The 22304-nt window shown below is 32.9% G+C and overlaps 1 protein-coding gene across 1 annotated transcript in view; it reads left to right on the top strand.

Annotated features, from left to right (window-relative positions):
• The first annotated feature begins 18561 nt into the window (after positions 1-18561).
• LOC149490092 (uncharacterized) overlaps positions 18562-22304 on the top strand; it is a 71318-nt gene continuing 67575 nt past the window's right edge. The window contains exon 1 of the mRNA XM_089714892.1: positions 18562-19777. Within this exon, the coding sequence (XP_089571018.1) occupies positions 19084-19777 (694 nt within the window). The 5' untranslated portion in view covers positions 18562-19083. The remainder of the gene's footprint in view (positions 19778-22304) is intronic.

Below are 22304 nucleotides of genomic sequence, written 5' to 3'. Positions count from 1 at the left end.
TTTCTCTTAATTAACTGCTACCACTAAGAAGGGTTATCGCCAATGTCCAGTGGGAGGGACAGGACTCAAATTTCAGTCAGTAATAACAATTATTACAGTCAAGTTGTAAAATGACAATTTTCAAGTTGTCCATTATTATTAAATATTGGAATCCACAATATATCTAGAAGGCAGTGGAATGTTATTTTTTTATTTAAATTCCTTGGTATAACGACACAAGGAGTGAAACAAATGCACAAAGGATCCACTACAATAATATTTTCAACATTTTTTTCACGAATAACAGCGGGTCAAAGTTATACAATTGTTTACAAATAAATGCGTATTGCGTACAGCTAAGTGCAAACCCATGACAATTAAATCACAAACACATTGTTTTGTCAAAATATCGCTAAATATGTGGAAAATACATCCGTGATGGGTATCCGGATAGTTGTTGAACCAATAAACTTTTGAAAACATTGTAAAGAGTCCAAAACTAAAACTCTAGTAAACTCGCTCTACGATCAAAAAACGACCCAGAAAGGTACTGAATTCGCTGGTTTTCTATGATTTTTTAAAATGTTTCATTGACTATATTTAATCTGTAAAATATATCGTTAAGAACAAATGAAAAACTTCTACAAAAGCCAACAGAAATAGCAAAAGCTAGGCAACCACGCCTAGTAATGAATCTCTGAAGTATAGAATAATAAAAAGATGTTTAATAAAAAGAAGTCTCCAACCTACAGAGTTGTTCTTATTTTGTTCTAATTAAAAATGTCGCTTATTTATTCCGTTGTATACCGGAGAGAGGATTTATAAACAAATATTAATTAAAATGTAAACAACGTTAACAGCTTCCATTAAGAAATAATTTTATTCCTGAAAAATAGTATTTATTTAAATTTGAATTAATATTTTTATAGGATCATCAATATGTCAATATATTGTGTTCAGTAGTTCACGAGATACTGATAAATATTTTTTATTATATCTTATGGAATAGGTATCGCAATAGACAAGAGGAAAAAGGTTTTTTCGACTATAACTACAATATCCAAATCGTCATGATACCACGTAAATTATAATGTACCAAAGGTGCGGAGAACGAATTCAACTGGCACTTTATCACGTTTATAACATGAAATGTTATGTATATTATTATGTTATTATTAAAAAAAAAACAGAATATTTAACGAGTATATTATAATTGCATGAGTTTAAAATTCCCAAACAAGAATCGATTTTCAAAGTCAAACCACTGAGTTTATTTTGTTTCGTTAGCGAGTTAACGTGACGAATAATCAATTGTTTTGATCGCTGTTTTATTTACTATTATTTGTGTTCGAAAGTACTCTATGAATTGCGTCAACGATTTAGAACGTTTTTATTGTAATGACAAAATTAATTCTATGCAATATTCCTGATTAACGGCTGTACAATTTAGTCATACTGAGTAACTTATTTAATGAATCAGGATAGTGAAGCTTTCGGCGCTTATAAAATTTTAACAGAGACGTAAAATTATACCTATGATTATGGACTCTAGAAGGAAAACGTTTTATACGCATTTTTTCCTCCTAAATTCGGAATTTGGATAAAAACAATAAAATAAATAATTTTCACAAAAAAATAATAGGCTTTAAAAATAGACTACATCTCTGTTTTATTATCCCAGTAGCAAGTCACATCAGGAATTAAAAAAGAAATATCGCAAAGTTATCGTTTCGTGGTGCAGGCTCTGATGATGTCACACTGATAGCCCTAATGTGAAGGCATTATGTGATTACCGCATACTTATGACAAGATCACAAGAGCAGCATAGGATGGATTCTTACAGGAGTTATAACGACAAAATAGCACATTAATATTTAATGTGACATTAATGTAGTTATTAAATTTTTTTATTTTTGGTTGTAACTTGTACCTAGTTTGTGGGATAACTTTTGATATACAAAATATTATGTATAGATAAGTAATTTCGCTTATTGGCTTCATGGTAATTGGGAGTATTTTATGTTCTTTTATTACAGACGTATACCTCAAAACATCATCATCATTACAGTTTTTATTAAACAACGTGACAATTCGTAACAATTGTAAAAAAACATTGAGGCTTGGGCGACATTAGCAATGGACAATGTCCACTTTTTGCTACCTTTTTTTGTGGCTATGGCCAAAGCTATCGTTTTTTAATGTTTCACAAGGATAATACTTCAAAGAACTGACCAACAGACTTCACCTAATCTCCATGCGAAGTCCCTGTGGTCTTGAATAATGGAATCTGGTTGAACGTCAACAAACCACGCTCGCACCAAAGCAATTGTTTGGTCTACGCCTCTTGCATACAAATGAAGCGTGCTACAGAAATTTCTGGAAATTGACGTAATCCATACACTTTATTCTCTATGCGTCACGTTTTGATTCGATCATGCGTTTTCTTTGAATAAATTTCGTCGTTAAAAATGAAAAACAAAATGGGAAATTTTCCTTAATTAACTTCTTGTACTGTTTCGAATTGCAATGAAAACGTTTTTAACATTGTATTTATTGCTACGTTGTTTGCTGCTGTTTCGCTCGCGTGATTTCGCGTTATCGCTTAATTTCATCGTGACCTGGTGTAATATAAACTTTATTATTCTATACTAAATTCTATCAAAATATGATGTGCTTGAATGACCAAAGGAGCAGAGGGTAGAATAACTTTAGTGTATTTCTAATACTAGCTTCATTCTGTGAAATCTTTTCTCTCCGCCATGGATCCACCTGTATTATGCTGAAGCTACTCCAAATCGGTCGTGTCAATTTGCACAAAAACGGAGCATACATACACATACATTTGAATAAAGATCAACAATTTAATTCATCCGAGCCACACTTCATTTTTACCTCATAAAACAATCCCTGATAACGCCGCATTTAAATGCATCGTTGTTTCCAAGTGTATGCTCATTGCTTGTGGAGAGGCAATTAGCGCACATTCTAGTTTTCCTCATGGCTTAATGAGACAAATACAATAAACCTTTAATCGGAACTCGGTCACGGGCGCGCCATTGTATCAATATTGGTTCAGTCGCGATCCAATGCGACAGCGACAGTTATAATATTATGGAATGTGTCTGAAAGTCGTGGTTGGTTTTGTACTAAGCCCGCGGCTACGCATGAATATTATGACAATTATAGTAGAGCCATTTTAATAGGCAACATTTGACAGTTCAACAAAATTCAACAACGTAACCTAGTAACGACGACATAGAATAACATGATATTTCGTTTTGTTAGAACTGCACATTTGCTTAACTTTTTTCAATTACGATTACATATTTATAATAATAATGACCGATGCAACTTATTTTAGGATTTGATTTTACTGATAAACCATTCTAAACATAATAAACATTTTCTTATTTAAAGAACTGACGTCGCTACAATTTTGTGTCAATAAACCTTTTTTCTTTTTAAATACCAGAGACGTTACTCTAAAAATCGAAATCTGACATCTAGAATCGAATGCATTGTTTACTTGGGAATAAAAATCATCATAAATTATTGATATGTGTTTCAAGTTCGATTGACAAATGTTTAAAGTCCGTATCGATTAATTCGCTTTAATCGATGTTTTTAAGCAGGTTACCACCCTATGAAGATAAAATTGATAGACGTCAAATGTTGCCTATTAAATTGGCTCAACTATACAAACTATTCTCTCACGTAATTGTTTAGTCTAATGTCAACCAAAAGAATTCAGCGATTCAAGAGTTGATTACAAACATACCTAAAGGTAAAGAGGAAGGAAGCATTTGCACTTATATTATAAAATATCTCTTTATGTTCCGTTTGTACCAAGCAGCGCCAATTAATGTTATTTAATCAATTACATACATAATATAAACTATACATTTAAGAAGGATACAAGTTATAAACTACTATTACAACTTCTGGGGGCGAAATGGGAGATAGAAACTTGTATGAGGAATGTTGTGATAATGCGGAAAACTGGTCAAATATAAAACAACCTTGTTATACAGTATTTGATAATACAAACGCCACCGAGACAGGTTTCTTTCTAATTGGACGTGTTCCTACGGAAACCGAGCTTCTAATTAAATCAATGTAGTACTAAACTAAACAAAATATCTCGCTTTGATAAAACTGGTCTATTGATTAAATTATACGCAGTTTGGATCTGTTTCTTGTTTTGATTCTTACCTGTTCTGTTTTTCTTAAATGATTATTGTATAATATTATATTAAATCACGTTTTGGCACAGGCACACGCCTTTGTGCTTGCACGTTTAGAGTGTAATTTATAGCCTAGAAAGATACATGGTGATTCTAAACCATTTATTATATCGTATTACAAAATACAAGTTTACAATACAATTATTTCAATATTTAAATTAATTAGAATTTGCGCAGAAAACCAACATAAATCGTTGTTTTATTTTAATCCTAATTATGTCACAGCCAATTGGTTAAATCAGTCGTTTCAATAAAGCTCTTGATTAGTAGCTCAGTTTAATTAACTACCTGAATGACCGTTTATATAACAACGGCGTATCGTTTAATTGACTAATTAAACGTCGCTGTATAATCGAGAGACTAGTCCATTAATAAAACGGCTAATTTTTCAAATAGATTCAAATAAACACAGTGACAATTTTAAAAATGTAATGATTCCTTCAAATACGTTTTTTTAAATGAATCGTACACTTTTAGTACATGACACACACAATTATAAGCTATAAAGTTATAAACTATAAAAACAAATTTAAAATTAGGTATTTTGCAATAAAGATATGAAAGTTTCGTATTTTACATTCATTTTGTAATATTGTGATTTACTTACAAAGAAGTTGTTGAAAATAGGTTAAGGCAAATAAAAGATGATCAGATAATATCGTTAGGAATCTGCAGCAAACCTGACGTTGTCAGAAATGACCTATATTAAACACTTGACCGTAATTTGAAGCTTACTTCATTGAGAAGGTACCTAGCTTTTTCCGCCTATTTTTCCCTCTCTTTCCGTTGTATATATGCTATCTCTCTCGCACACCTCTCCACCAGGTGGCGGGGCGCACGATAATGTCGGGCGCTGGATGTTTTTCATTGGCGTCTAGCTTCCGCCGCGAGAAGGTTGTCTACAAGACTACAACCTTGGTGCTATTAAGTATTAAGTATTGCTTAAAGCAAGTGCTAAAAGTGTTAAAAAGTGTATCCCGTCGGATCGGTACAGTGAGTTATTTTTACATCTATTCTAATAATATTTTACTTAAAAATGAGTAAAAATCTTTAAAGTCAACGGTATAATCGTTGGACTTTATTTAAAATGCTGAGGTTTTTAATGAATCCTTCAGCAATAGTTTATTTTTCAATATGCTTAAATACTTAATAGCACGAATAAAGATATTTAAAATTAACGATACAACCGTTACATTTTACTTGAAATAGTAACTTTTCTTTTGAAATATTTCATTATGCAATATGTACTAATTAATATTTGAATTTTTAATACTGTGAGTAAAGCTATTTTAACGGTGTTACCGTTCGGCTTTACTCGAATCGTTAATATTACTTTTGTGATTATTTGATATTACTAGATATATCAAATACCCTCTCTTGTATATAGATATTTTTAATATTTTATTTCATTTTTAATAATGTGTTTTTATTACAAGGGTACAAGTGAATTTTTCGTGGAAAAATTACAATTAATACTTAGTATGGATATGAGCCAACTCAAAGCTTTACAGGCATACAATCCATTGCTACGACTTTATTACATTGTCGTTATCGCTAGGAACGGTTCGGAATTCCTATCATAGTTTATTACTAAAAATTATCGAACGAGATGAGTCAGCTCCAAGAAGTCACGACATGTCAGAACATGTTGTGATTTTATTTTATAAATCGTACGGGAGTTACCGCTCAACTGAATAATGATGGAATTCGCTCATGTATAGTAGATACGTACCATGAATGTTCCACACATTCAAAACTATCCGTAGTCTATACGTGTCCTTTTATGAGTATTATTCTGATCCGTTTTTATGTGAAAATAGACATATTACACACGGCTAATTTGATTGAAAATTACGTTTCCTATGTTCAAATGATGCAACTTTTTTGTTAAAACGAGTAAGTACCAAAATTTTACAATTAAATTCTTTGGTTTACTGAACTTGTGCTGAAAGGGTTATCGTATAATAATTATCGAGATATCTTAATATAAATTAGATTTAGATACACTTATTTCAAAGGATTTACAATTCACTTCTAACGTTTTAGAATAATATTATAAACTTGTACACCTTGACAAAAAGTAAAAAATTGCGGGTGAGTGGAGATTATTTTGTGCAATTAAATATAACGTCCTACGACGGTATGGTTGCGTTCGTAAGGAATGTTAACGGATATAAAGCAACTAAATGTTACATCGATTGCATGAACAAAAATAAATATGAATCGAAGTTCATTTTAAAATTTAGTGAATTGATTTGAATTATGAATTTATTAAATGTCGCTAACATTGGAAAATAAGTTAAAGGACCTTGTTAATTGCTATATTATTTAAATGATTATTTACTGCTATTTTTATATTAGCACTAAGGTGTATTCTTGCTCGAAGCAGAATACATAAATGTGGCCACTACTCCTCGCAGGGGTTAGCCAGGTCAAATTCACCCTCGCAGGGTGTCTCTTAAGCATTTTTTGGCAGGCCCTACTTATTTCTAGTTACAAACATCCCTCGCGCAGCTGTCGCTCGCAGGGAAATGGTGCAAATATATATCGGCCCTCGCGGGGCTTTGATTACAATCGTCCCTCACGGAAAAGATGGTGCGAATATATATCAGCCCTCGCGGGGCTTTGATTACAACCGTCCCTCATGGAGAAATGGTGCAAATATATATCAGCCCTCGCGGGGCTTTGATTACAACAGTACCTCACGGAGACATGGTGCAAATATATATCAGCCTTCGCGGGGCTTTGATAACAACCGTCCCCACGGGGAAATGGTGCAAATATATATCAGCCCTCGCGGGGCTTTAATGGCGATTGGTGCAAATATACAAAGGATTGATCATTAAAATGATCATAGATATTTGCTTTTGTCAACGAGGACCCACGAAAGAAGTTTTGGATATGACCGTATCGGATCTTCACTCTTCTAAGGTAGGTAGAAAAAGGTTTTGAAATCTACTTCACAGTGGGCAGTATAGTAAATGACCTAATAAATACAATAAAGGTTAGATACGTCAAATAATGGGCGCATGAAATTGATACTTCGTATCCTAAAAGTTTACGCTTCAGGAATCAGGAAACCACCATTGGTTTACCAATTATGGAAATTGGAATTGAACAAATTGTATTTACCAATGCAAAGCCTAATCACAACAAAGGAAGGCGAGTCGGATCAAATATCATCTCGCAGATGATTTGTGGCGGTGGTTTCGAGGATTGTCACCAAGCCTTGTGTCAACGGTATGTTTGGTATCGTAATTAAATGGCACTAGCCGACCAATTTACATATACAAACATCGGAAGAGATTTTTTAATCGCAAAGCGATTGAATGTAACAAATGACGATTGATTACGTATAGTTGACCTCTCATAGGCCTATTTTAGTTGCCCGGTCTTGTAGGCAATTTATTTGACTCGTTTTTCAACCCATTTGACCTCATTATTGCACCCATGAGATTTTTCTTCGGGGCTCAAACAATAAATCGCTGAGGGATTAGGATAATCGTTTGTTAGACAAGTTTTTTGTCATCCCACCAGGATTATTATATTGTATAATAAAGTTATATACAACTATTAACGTAAAACGTTTAAGTACTCAACGAATGCTGAGAATACTGACTGTTGAGTTACATAGGATAGAGGATAAATAACGGAAAGTCAATCTTTCCAAACAAAAGCCTCTTAGTATTAGATATTACTTGGAACCCCTACCCTTAACGAGAAAGCTCTGCCAAATGACTTCTCATTTCTTTGCTTTGAGGGGGGGGGGGGCAATAAATGAAATGTACAGGCTATACGGCTTTTAAAATATAAGTCTGGTAAGCGAACTAAACTTTGCTGGTTTAGTTCTTGCTATATCGCTATCCGTGCCTGCTTCTCGTGTTTACGGGTGAATTAAGTTTATCAATAGTCATAAATGCAATGCTATTCAGAGGATATACTGCATTTAAAACATGACAAAGTCTGGTAAGCGAACTAAACTTTGCTAGTTTAGTTCTTGCTATATCGCTGTCCGTGGCTGCCTCGCGTGTTTACGGATGAATAAAGTAATGTCCTGTCTTCGCATCCACAGCTAACTGTCCTATACTGTCATAATCTTAACACAGATTCATTCGACATAGCTCCCCACGAGCTCAGTTCTTCATTTTTGCACTCGCACAACTGTGGACAACACAAGAGCAATGCCTCCATTGGTAGCAGTTACAATCAAGGGATAACTAACCTTAGGCTAGCCATATTACGGATGTTGGAACAACCGACTATATTCAGGGCAATTTTCTTTGTTCAGTGTAACGTTTAGACTGTCGTAGCATTCCTACGGAACAAAGATGGGATCAGATCTGCATCCTTAATGCAGTTAATCGAAAGGAGATACTTTCAGACGACGATAATATTCAAAACCCACCATATTCCTTAACATAATATTGCATAGTTAAGCTTATAATCTCTCTTGCCATTATCCTGCAGCAGAATTCCTTGGCGATAATTTATCCTCGTTAGAACGAGCGAGGGTTGTTACGATAATATGAGAAATCCTAGTCAGTTAGAGACCTGAACGACGCGATAGAGTACCGCTATTTCAGTAGTAGTAACACCTAGAAGGGTGAAGGTATTCTGGAAAGCGGAACTGAAGGCCCGGTCAGCAGCATCAGCCACCTAATAGACAGTGTTCAGTGCTGCACCACTATAATCTGCAAAATGACTCTGACGGTATGAAAATGTGGAGTACATTTTCAAAATATCAAATGATATAGTTGGAATAAAAATCCTATTTGCCTCCGTCTATCCAAAAGACATACGGAGTAGCTAGTAGTAGTTGGTTGAATTAGAATAAAGTAACTATAGTTAAAATCCTTTGTTACTGACTGGATAAATTTGGCTCTTTTCCTATCTGACGTTCATATAGCTGTTGACTGCCTAGTGTTGTGCACAAACACTATTATTATAAACTAGCGGTCCGCCCCGGCTTCGCTCGTGGTACTTACGTTTTCTCTACATAAAAACCATCCTCGTACTTCAAGGAATATAATAAAAGAATTATCGAAATCGGTTCAGCCGTTCTCGAGTTATGCGCTTACCAACACATTTTGCGATTCATTTTTATATATAAGAAGATAAGTCACGTTATGTAGTCCCGAGGCTTTCGGTATATAAGTTCTTATGTAAATCATAATTATATCTTAAAACCGAATTGATTAAAAGTAACGTACTTGGCTGTAGTAATTGCAGTTTTGGGACACAGATAAGCTCCTTATCATTTTAGTCTCTTAAGAGTTAAGTTCAGTATATTTGTTTCCAGTACAGAGTTTATGACCTATCAGTTTTAAATAAATAATTCATGCATTGTACTGAAAGTACTAGCCATGTTTAGATTATGATTGGTGGCGTTGGCTCTAAACATTAATAGATACCGCACGGTTTGGTTTGATGTTAAAAATCTGTATTATAATTAAAACCGTTTACCTGTTTTGATATTTTATTGCCTTATTCAAGGGGTGACCTTTTAAATTTATTTCTGACCCCAAAAGTAAGGACCAAGTTCTCTTCTTGTCCGCTTGTAGCAGGTTGGGTTAAAACTGTGTGAGTTGAGACAGGTGGTAATTCTATGTAAAGATGATTCAATTGTGCTTCTACAGAGTTCTAATTGAATAAATAAAGATTTGAGTTTGAGGTATTTTTGCCTCGTCGGGATCAGCTGTTGCTTCATTTTGTAAGTAACATCTAAATGCGTAATTGAAAGTCGTTACTGGCGCTTTCGCAGATTTACGCTAAAGATAGTGAAAATTGTAGTAACTTTAACTTTTCAAGCCCAAAAGGTTAACTAAGGTACGCTTGAACCAATCTCATAAGTTCTAATACTTTTAATCATTATGATTAACTTTTTGGTTCTTATTTGATTAACTTTTCATCTGGGATTGTTAATATATTATATAATATAAAAATTTGTGTGATTTATTGGTAGGTATACTATCTGCACACCTTACTCTTTCAAATAAAGAAATAAGTAATTACTTTTGTATTCAAATTCACATTGGCGTCCATATATTGTACACCAGGTGGGTAACAAACAGGTCTCAATGAAGTAAGCTTCAAATTACGGTCAAGTGTTTAATAGCTGTGTTTTACCTGAAAATAAAACACATATTAAATACTTACCTATATTTGAAGCTTACACTTAACGTCCACCTGTTGTGGATTTCGACTCAATGAAAAACATCCAGCGCCCGACATTATCGTGCGCCCCGCCACCTGGTGGAGAGGTGTGCGAGAGAGATAGCATATATACAACGGAAAGAGAGGGAAAAATAGGCGGAAAAAGCTAGGTACCTTCTCAATGAAGTAAGCTTCAAATATAGGTAAGTATTTAATATGTGTTTTATTTTCAGGTAAAACACAGCTATTAAATGAGTGCTAACCTTATTTCTTTAACATTTATTTAAATACAATTTATAACTTTAAGAAATACGAGGTATACTGTAAAAACTGTCAACATTTCTAAGGACGAAAAAATAAGAACAATAAAAAAATCAAGTTATTTAAAAAGTTAACCCGTTTGACGGGAATAAAATAGAAAATATTCATAAACCTGTTTGAATTTTTGCATATTTTAAGTAATTAACATATAAAAATTTACATTTTTTTAAGAAATCTTGCCAGCCTAGTTGTCTAAAATGTCAAAGGTTCAAATTCCAGGCCGTAATTTATTGATTTTCATTTGAATGATATTAGTGTTAAATTATTATAAGCACGTGAAGCTTTCAGTCCGACTGATTTCTCATGTTTTTGTGATTCTTTATCTGTTTTGCGATAAAATCTATATACAGGGTGTCCCACTGTTGGTATACTAAGCTCAAAGGAGCTTATAGTTTTGCATGCGCTGAGTACGTAAAAAATACTTATAAAATTCCAGACGCAGTTTTTTTTCAAATATATGAATTCTTAAAACTTTATGTGTACACCCATAACAAGCAACCCACCCAACTTTGCCACCAGCACGTGAGCTATCGTTTAAGATTATGTTTTCACAGACAAAATGCTCACATTAGCGAAGCGGTATATACCGGCTACGCGAAGCTAGAGAAGAAAACATGGATTTGCAGGAAAAACCTAGCAAAAAATTTTTTGATGTAATTTTGTTGTTTAAGTATTTTTTACGTGATCAGTGTATGCAAAACTACTAGTCCCTTCGCGCTTAGTATACCGATAGTGGGACACCCTGTATATATAAAACTCAAAGGTGACTGATATAGTGATCTATCAACGCACAGCACAAACCACTGGACGTATCGGGCTGAAATTTGGCATGCAGGTAGATGTTAGGACGTAGGCATCCGCTATGAAAGGATTTACCGAAATTCTTGCGGGAACGGGGAAAAACGGGGATGCACGTACAAAGTCGTGGGCGGAAGCTAGTAATAGATATATTGAATTGCCGAAGAAGGTCCTGTAACTCAAGTTTCCGGTTAAGAAACTTTAAGCGCGGGTATTAATATTATTTATTTTTATCTCTCCATAATACACGGGTACCACCAGAAGGAAGGTACCCGGTCCTTTGTGAGGCTTACGTGGGGACACAGGTCCAACACGCAGAGGCCCTTTAGAGAATTTTAATGTGTTGTGGGACACATTATTTTATTTATTTATTATTATTGGTATTCGATACCTGAAAAAGATATTGATGACTATAATATACTCCTTATTTCATCAATTTTTATACAGAGATATATAATGTATTTGCAAAAAATATTACCTTAATTTTTCTATTTATACCTTTTTATTGTTTCTCATGTATGTAGAGCCGACAAACGTGAATAAATAAAATACCACTATTGATACGTCTTTTGATGTTTGTCAAATCGGTCTTAAGTAGAATTTACGATCTCAAACATTGAGAATAAATATTATTATAATATTATATAGTTGGTATTATATTGAACAGATACGTCATTATTCTGTTTAGTTTGTCCTTGTTAAAATTCTTATTTGAATAAAAGAATTTGTTAAAAGAGTAGGCCAAGCGAACTTTGTTCGTACTTGTTACATATTTTAAAAATTAATTAATAAAGTAATTTCTCATTTTATTCTAAATCTTACTAATAATAATAATTAGGTACTTATATAGCTTTTTAGTGGATAATCTGAATTATGTTAGTGTAATTACTCCTTTAAATATCGGGAGCAGAAAAAACGAAAAATAAACAATTAAATAGGTTAAACAGTAGGTATATATTTTATTAATAGTTAAGTAAATAAGAAAAATAAAAGAAAACGACACTCAAAGCCATAGGACCTAGGTCGTTAAATGTTATGCTAAAAGGTTTCTCATTAACGTTGTTTTAATTAAATTTTATCCCACTCCGATGTTTTATAATTATGTGAAAATGTATACTTTGAACACTTTAATATTATGTACTCAATATGTTAAAGTTTTCTTATTTATAACTTGAAAGATTTATTGACTCTTACTAACATTATTTTTAAGAAGATTGTCTTATTTTTAATCGGTAGTACTATACATTTTTAAAGAATAGAAAAAAATATAAAGCATTTGAATATTATTATTACATTACACAGCTAAAAATTAAGAAATCATTCGGGTTATTTTTAGGTACGCGTTTTCTGCGAAAAAAAAATTTGTGCTCATTATTTTTACCTCGAAAGCACTCGCCCACCTCATACTATCACGCAATTGTCTATAAAAAAAAAACGTCTAAATAAATCTCGTGATCCTTACTTCATATTATAACATTGATAGACACAACACTTGACCTTCCAAGTTGATAAGATCTGATCATCTTTGGCCGTGAAGAAGATAATGCCATCTAAAACGACGTTGGGGACATGGGACATATCTCGGTGCCGGGAAAATTAATAACAAATTGCTTTAATCTCAGGAGCGTTATATTCTGGAATTTATTTTGTCTACTGATTGAACGTTAAATGAATTTGTTCCAAGGACCGAATATTACATGAGTTAGCTTTCCGCCCGCAGACTCGCCCGCGTTTTCAAAGAAAAAGTCAGGTGTTCAAATAGCTATACCACACATAATCTCCTCGTATACTAGGCTGAGTCAATGCAAGTGTTATTTTTATATGCAGCCTGTAGTCTGTAGGTCAATAGAACTTGTGGGTAATGTAAACAAGTTTTAGTGACTTAAATCCAGTTCATGCGTATGAAGTACCACATCTTAGTGTTAAAAGGACTAAATTAATAGGACAGAAGAAATAAGCTTTTCTCGCGTATAGAACAAACTGTCTATCTCCATTTCATCAATTTTAGGTTTATTTTCTCAAATGTCCATTTACAATCTATCACTATTGTAAAATTGCCTCAAAATGCTCAGCCGTTTCGGAACGGAATATTATGTGCTCTTCGTTATTACGTATATTTGTATACGTTTCTTTGTTACCTCTAAACACTACAACCGAGACATCCTTCGATCGCCGGAAGAGAACAATGAATTATGTATCCCACTAGACTTTGGGAAGATATTTTATAACACTTTATACTCCTATAAAAATATAAAAAAATAATCCATATTGCACACTAATATTACACTACACAATAGGACAATAGAGATGGTTTCTAAAGCAAAAATGCTTTCGCAAACGGTTCCAACGCAGAAAGGAGAACTATTCCATCAATATTAAACTGCACCTATACGTCCAGTTATTATAAAAAGTGCAGATAAATAAACAAGGGATATCCTTTGTAGTTGGACAGCAAATATTGGCAGGTGTTAATTCAACTTGGACAAAGACATTGAAGCTCCGATATTGAATTTGATTGTCATACAGAGCACTTTTCTTTATTAAATTTTAGCAAGTTTTGGAAATGTATTTATTTTCATCAGCGAATGTCACGTTTTTGTAACTGCGTGAGAAGGTTTTTGTTGTTTATTTTTTCGAGTGTGTGACAATATCTTTGTCAAAAATATTAAAAAAATTGGCAAAATATTTCATAAAATTTGAGTTTATATACCTAGAGAATTTTCAAAAACCTTTTCGGAATGTCTTCTAAATAATAGAATTGGAAACATAATATTTTGAACACAGTTGCAATACAATACATGCGTTGATAATTTTTAATGGAATGTTAGAAAAACATGAATATAATCTACATAGTTGCTATTTTTACCACTGTTACATAACGTATACATGACTCTATTAAAGACGAAATATTCAAACGTAGTAGTATGTACGCAATTTGTAGTTGAATCACGGACGCTGCATTGTTGAGTGTTACAGATCAAATAAGTGCACCGTATTTTAGGTCTTATATTCATGATACAGGGGTGATATTTCTACGATGTATTTTTTAATTTATGATGGTACTGTGGTGTTTGATACACCGGAGTATATTTTGATTGGGGCTTCCCGCTTGGGACTTTAAATCACTCAGGTATTGCGTTTGAAGAATGTTTGTCATAATAAATCGTATGATAATATATCTTTCGTGGACGCAGTGCAGACTTTTAATGTGTATTGTGACTGCTTTTTCCTATTAATAAACATTTTTTAAGATAGTTCGTGAATAAATACAATACTTACGCTGTAATTCTTGGTAATACAATATCTAAAACTAAAATTAGTTTAATTTTGTCACGATATGGGTCTGATTTTAATTGTTATTGATAACAAAAAATATTCCGTTTTCTAGTCACATTATAACTCATATAAATTCTGAAGCTCTAGGTACAAAGGCTAAAATTCTAAGCTGTGTATATTTTAATACCTCAGCGTGTATACTGTATAGTTATCAGTTTGTCAAGAGAAACAAAAAAAAATTCGTTTAAACTTCCCGGTAATTCCTGTGGTCTTTTGACATGTTTCTCTCCCATAAAAGTGCAGTACACCCTAATTTTAACATTAACATAAACGCAACATTTATTTATCCAAGATTTATAAGTTTTCATGCCATTTGATATTGTTTTTAGCGTACCACGAGTTAAATTAAAATGTGCTCTACCTACATTTATTGCACGCCTCATAAGCGAAGCGTTGAGGTGGGTACTACTGTCACTTCGCGCAAAACATCTGATTTTTCAAACTTAAAATGTCTTTATGTATCATGCATTGCACTTGTAAGATAATACATACACACACATATTAAGAAAAAACACTATTTTTAACGTTCATGATATTTTTGATGTCATTTTTGTTATTTAAACTAGTTAAAAAACAGTTTAAAAAAGTTCTGTCTTGGACGTCCGTGTGTCTGTATGTGCGGATCCTTTTTCTTGTTAACACGATAGCGACCGAAATACTTTACTAATCGAGTCTTTTTTTTTCTCTTACGCTTGAGTATGCTCAGGAATCCCTTTCATTTTTCAGGGTCTGATTCGATGTGGTTTAATTGTTATTAAATAAACAAAAATAATAATTAATAAATATTTATTAAAAAAAAAATTATGAGGCGTACACTTTTGGATTTTCCAAATTATTTTTATTCTAGCGTTATGTTTTTAATATGTATAAGCTTTATTTTTTACTACCCGAGCGAAGTCGGTTCCTAGTTATTTTATAGTTCGACAGTAATTATAAAAATAGTAGAGCAGGATCGAACCCACAACCTTTTTACTAGAGGATGAGAAATTGTTGATATCGAATTTTATCAAAACAAGTGTAGATGAGATTACAATACTATATATCATTTGACCCATATTCCAAGTGTGCCCAATTTCTTACACCAATTGATAAAGCTTATCTATTGATTATAGATTGTTTATTATATTTGGCAATACGATCTTTCGTGATGATAACAGATAAGTTATTGTTTATATTATTCTGTAGAGGTATTAACACTTATTATAAATACTTACCACTTCTAAATTCTAATCATTAGAACGTGACCATTTTATTATGAAAAATTGTCATGACATTGCCTACTGATATTTGGCACAACATGCATAATTAAAAGGTTGTAAGATATCCGATAAAAACATTTATAAAACTTGAATGAAAGTAAATTCACAAACAAGGCAACCTATTTTTTGGAGACACCAAACGGTGTCTCTATCTGTATAGTCTCTACGGTGGCTGGAGATTTGTAGGTATGTGTAGGTATTCTTCTTCATAAATTATAATATTGAAAAAAAAAACAAAAGCAAATCAGAATATCGTTATATGTAATAGTAGCACGAGTAATGAAGTAATGAAAACATGCGTGGCCTAATACAAAATATATTTTATAAAAAAAAAAAAAAACTATTTTAGAATTAGACTAATATGAGCTTTGTTTACATTCATTATCAGGAATTAGTGTTATCTATTTTTAAAAGTGTAATATTATTATATACAATCCGAAAATAGGACGTTCTTTAGACATTTGGAACCCTTGACGAGAGTTGTCCTAAACATCTAGATTTCTAGATTCTAGAGTTATCATAATCTAGAATCTGCAATTATAACACATATATGAGTTAATTAAGCGCTGTCATTATTGCGTTCAATTGCAAACATTCCGATTAGTGGATATGCTAATTACTAACCTACAATTCTGAATAAACACTGAAACGAACACGAGGTTCCAGCGTGATTGCTGTACAAACGAATAATATATCTCTCAGGTTAAGTGGTTGATACTCGGACTTTATAAAGTCGGGCATTTGAAACCAGATGAATATGTTAAATCATAGGATGTTTCAATTTTTACTGTTCATATTTACTACAGAAATTTTCGCATTTTATGATTTATATAAATAACATGTATATGTACACAATAAATTGAGAAATTTAAAGTGACTACATATAGTAAAAACTAATTTTCAGGAGTCTGTGTCTTCAATGAATAATAACACAATATGACATGAAGATGAAACATAAAAAAATAAAAAAATAACTGGAACAAATTTGAGCTTATAATATGATGATTTTGATGATATTTCTCTTCTCTTAGTATAAAAAAAGTATTGTGTCAAAGGTAGCTATGGTCTATGTATATCCAGGTCACAAATTTCGGCTTTGTCAGTCTGTTAGTCACGATCCACTGTACTGATTTATTCGTATAGATTGTTCCAAATTTGGGTCACGTACAATTATGTTGTCCTTCACCGCCATTAAATTGTATTAACGCAATGAGTAGGTTTTAATGTGACACGTGAACCTTTGGATTAGATGGAGTTGGTTTGAATAATATAATATTTGTATAAAATTTTAAGGAATTGTTATGATAGATGCCTTAAATAGCTTCCAAAGTTCTAAACATAACACATATATATCTATCATTGTGTAAAACAGAAATGCCAACAATATAAATTATAGTTCCACAGAATACTAAATAGATACTTGACGTAAACCCAGAGATACAATTTTTTTTAATTCTTTGTTTTTAAGCAACTAACCGTATAATTTTTCGTATATGTTTTCAGAATTTTTCAGTTTATAAGTAAGTAAAGTAAAAAGTACAAAAGCAAAGTCAAGAGCTATTTTTATTATCTAGTCTTCAGTCTGCCTTAATTATTTAAATTAAAAAATAAATAATACGCTCTACATCTCTAGAATGTAATACATTTAAACGTTAATTAAACATTAACTGCTTTAATATTATATTGCTTTAATCTAATTATAATGAATAGCCGTTAATTTCCGTGATCAATTTATGATAATTATTTGTTCATTAAGACAAAATATGTATAAAAAGTCGTAGAATATAATATTATGTAGTGCATGGGATCGAATACAGATAAGAGGTATCGATAAACAATCCCGTTGAATTTTATTTCTATACATTCATGTACCAAACCATGGCCTATTGTCAAAAATTTAAATACAGCTACAAGAACTTATTTGTTCCTTCCGTAGAGTTTTCTAATTATTTGCGCCATGCACGCATCAATTTAAAATAAATGAATGTGTAAAGGTTATTACGCAAGAATAAGTAAAACAACGATATTATTCATTAAAATATTTATTACAAATGTATTATTACTGAAGCGACAAAATAATGTAAAGTTCGCTGTCATACTTAATCTTTATTTTTATTCTCTACATTCACCGAAACATTAGACGATATAATATTATGTTAAACTAAATCCAAATTCAACACAATATCTCAAAGAAACGGTATCAATCCAAAAATAAATGAACTCTACACAAGTATTCGAACTCTACCACAGAATTCTAATTAGACATTTAGCAATATTTGTATGAAAATGGCTATTTAAACTAAAATTTATCGAGTTGTTCACCTTTGAACGATAGAGATACATTCAAGAGTAACAGCAGTAGATTTTACATTTATACAAAATGGTTGATTGTTGAATTGTCATTGTCTAACTTAAGCGTGAAAACTGCACACGACAATAACTTAATGAATAAGTATCTAATATGTTTAGTTCTGATATAGTTATCGGGGTGTATTGTTTTGCCACCACAGCGCGTATAATATGATTGTTATTTGTTGCAGGTGACCGCCGCGCGCCGCGGCCGCATAGTGGATTAGCGCACACATAACTTGAATCGGAACGGTCGCGGGATCAAGTGCGGAACCGCCGGGCAGTGCGCACACGCCGCGCGCCGCCACTCCGCATCGCTCTGCCGCCGGGGAAACGCGTGCTCACTCCGCCGCCGAAAGTTTCGAAACAGCCTCTTACAAGTGTTGCAACCGCCGCCCGCAACACTCTCGTAATCGTGTGTCTATCGGAATTACGATTCGCAACATTTTTTTGTCGGTCGTTTTCACCGAGTGCATTCAGTGTGGAAGCCGCATTCCGAACCGGTGTTCTTTAATGGACGAGTGTACTACTGTGTGTGTTCAGTGACTGGTTTAGTGTCGCCGTGAACTAGTGCTTAGAAAGTTCCCCTCGAGTGAACCCTCCCGTGTCGTTCATAATGTAAGATTGATAAAAAGCTACTAGAAATGGCTCTCGGTGCGCTCAGTGAAAACGAGCGTCATTGCTTGGACGCAAAAAGCCAAGAACGACAGGACGTCGAGAAACCGACGACGGACGTAAAGTCGAACGGTTTGAGAGTTCGCTTTCTCGACGAGGAGGGCAAAACTGAAAGAACGGTCGACGCCGATGAAGTGGACAGTGCCGTGAATCGGGTCAAAAAAATACACATACTCAAAAACAGGAGCTCGAGCGAAACGAGCATTCTCTTGCGAAACACCTCTCTCATAAAGAGGCGTTCGACGGAGCGCAGATACAGCGATGGGAATCCAGACAGCTTGAATAACAATTCGCTCAGAGAGAATCTGAACGGCAAAAGTGAGATAGAAAAGACTGAAGACGGTACCAAAGAGAGTCACTTCCGACGCAACAGCAACGTGTACAGCGTCAACCAGGCGAAGACGTTGACGCCTGAGCGGAAGCGAATCCCGCTGACGATCCCGCGGCTGATCAGCCACAGAGAGCACGTGAAGAGCATTCTGCCCGCGGAAGTGTGTCTCACAGACGTCGGAACCGGGAAGGACTTTACGGCCCGTGCGATTGGGAAGCTGTCCCGGGGTCTCGGGAGGTTGCTGCGTCGCACCAACAGCGTCCGGATCAGTGAGCCAGATCCTGTGTACAAAGTTGCGTATCTTGGAAACGTGCTCACCGGCTGGGCTAGAGGTGAGTTATCCTTATTTGCTACTGATAAGAACTTAGCTTATGTTTCCGCTACCATAACTTCTGTTATCATAACTGCAGTCGTACAGTTAATTCACAGAAGTGATTGTGAGAAATATGTTCAATTGTATCACTTAGGTGCGATTAAAACATGAACTTGTACCATAGAACACGGTTTTATCCGTCTGTATTTAAATTAACAATTTAAATGATTAAACGTACCTAGCTATATCTTAAAGTTTTTTGTAATTACTTCCTGAGACAGGTAATTAAGCGACAATGTTCCGCCAACGAGGTTTTTGTAGAGTCTTCAAGTTCATACGTACTTAACAAAGATATTGAACATTTAAATTAAAAGAGCCTTTACGTAATTACTTAATACGCTAATGGTTTTTATGAAACAAATAAATGAAGTAATTTTTTATGTACATAGAGCCAGAATGTGAATTCTCTACATTTGTCATACATTAGGAACGTGTTGATAATGATACAATTTTTAATTAGTTTTTATGTCCGGTAAGCATAGAATCACGAAACTATGAATTTGATTTACAAATAATTATCCTTTTAGAATTATCTTGTAGAAATATTTTCTATTATTAATCCAACTAAATATACCTATTCGTTATAAATTATTGGTTTTACGAGGATGAATCAGAAACTAATTTTGAAAGTGTTTATTGGTACAAGAGGCACATTTGTACATAAATTCAGTTGAATTTAAACACCTGTTTGTTGCGATTATGTAAACAAAAAGTTTCAAAATAACATCACGTTTTCGTATCGGTAACTAGACTTTTATTGGATTTCAACGTTTTCGTTCAAAAACGGAGTCGGATTTAGGAAATTGTAAGGAAATCTTTAGTGTGAAATATTTCATAATTAATTGGAATTTATAAGTAATTTGCGAAGTAGCAGTAACTGATAGCAAGGAATGATTAATTGGAATTTATAGCTAGTTTAAAAATAGAGTCTAATAAGAACTTGTTACAAGGCTTTTTATTAATAGAGTACGTAATGTTTTCAAACTTATTAATATTTAGATTGTTACTATTTATATATATTATAGATGCCATTCTTTAAAAATAATGATATCCCACCATTCAAATAAAAGTTAAATTTAATTTATTAAATTAATTTTTCGTGATAAATAAATATTATTATTTTCGTTGCGAGTAATCATCAAGCTTATTCTTATAAGACACGTAAATGGATATTTTTAGTGCCCCTTATCTCTTTGTAAAAATTCATATAAGCATATTTCATATGCGTAATTGTTTACTTCTAATGTTCGTATTTCATGCGGCGCTACCTAGAGCGATTGACGTGATTTACTAAAAACATCGGAAAAAGCAAACACTAACCTAATATAGTCATATCAAGTAATAATAAAACTGATTTAAATCCGTTTTATCTCCATGATATCTAAATTAAATAAAACATCATGCAGCAATCCCATTGATCTGAGTAAATACGGTAGGTAGTTTAATCTTGTACAATATGATTCACACATTAAATAAAAGATAGATAATAGTATTTAATTAATGAAGTAAATGCTATAGCATTTATAAATGATATGGTTTTCTTTACTTAAGAGGATCTGTGCCATATTTGTTGTTGTGACTAGACAGGAGACTAGTCTTTTTTCCTTTTATATATATTTAAGAATGATTTGATGGACTGCGTGACTTCGCTCATGTAAAATTAAATTATTATTTTTTAAATAATAAATTATTTGATTTGGATTTTGGGTTTTGAAATGGTAAATGGTAAATTTTAAAATAAATATGTTTAAAGTATGCAATTCAATCGTATTTTGAAAATCAATAAAGAAGAAGTGTTTCTATAATCATATTTATATAAAAAATGGGCGGAAATACCTAATATACATATAATGGGTTTGCGAATAAATTATTTTCAAATTCTATGTATTACGTTTGATTAAATTTTATAATAAAAATGTGAAGTAATACCGATGCAATATCAATAAATTAAGATATTTGGTATTTGAAAAGATTTATGTGTGTTTATTGTATTAATTAAATAACATGCTGTAAGTCCAGCCACAGCTTGTTGATTTGGTTTCTTAAAGGGCAATAACTTCAAATTAAATCAAACATGAATATAAAATTACATTCAATGTTTTAAGGATTAGGTAACTTAATGTTAAATAACAAGTTCTTTAAACTTTTAAAAATTCGCAATTAATTTTGGTTCCGTATCTAATTCGATAATATTGTAGAAGTAAAACAATATTTTAGGTATAGATTTTTAATTTTTATCATTAACTAAACTCTATATCAAATTGTTTATCTTTGCTCGTGTAAGGCACCTAAATAATATAATAAAATATTTTTGACTATATTTAATAACTAAATACTAAAAAAATAGCCATTACTAGGTAGTAGTTGAAACACAGCAAATCACAACGTGCGAGCGTGTAAACCCGCGTGCAGAAAGCTATATTTTAAACTCGTTCACAGGTCTGTAATCCATTAGTTTGAGGGATTTGAAACAACACAGAGGGTTT

Source organism: Colias philodice, chromosome 3 (assembly GCF_061535455.1).
Source record: "Colias philodice isolate Cphi_HAF_F1 chromosome 3, ilColPhil1 Martin Lab GWU primary, whole genome shotgun sequence".
NCBI classification, from domain to species: Eukaryota; Metazoa; Arthropoda; class Insecta; order Lepidoptera; family Pieridae; genus Colias; species Colias philodice.
This window is presented reverse-complemented; position numbering and strand designations above follow the sequence as displayed.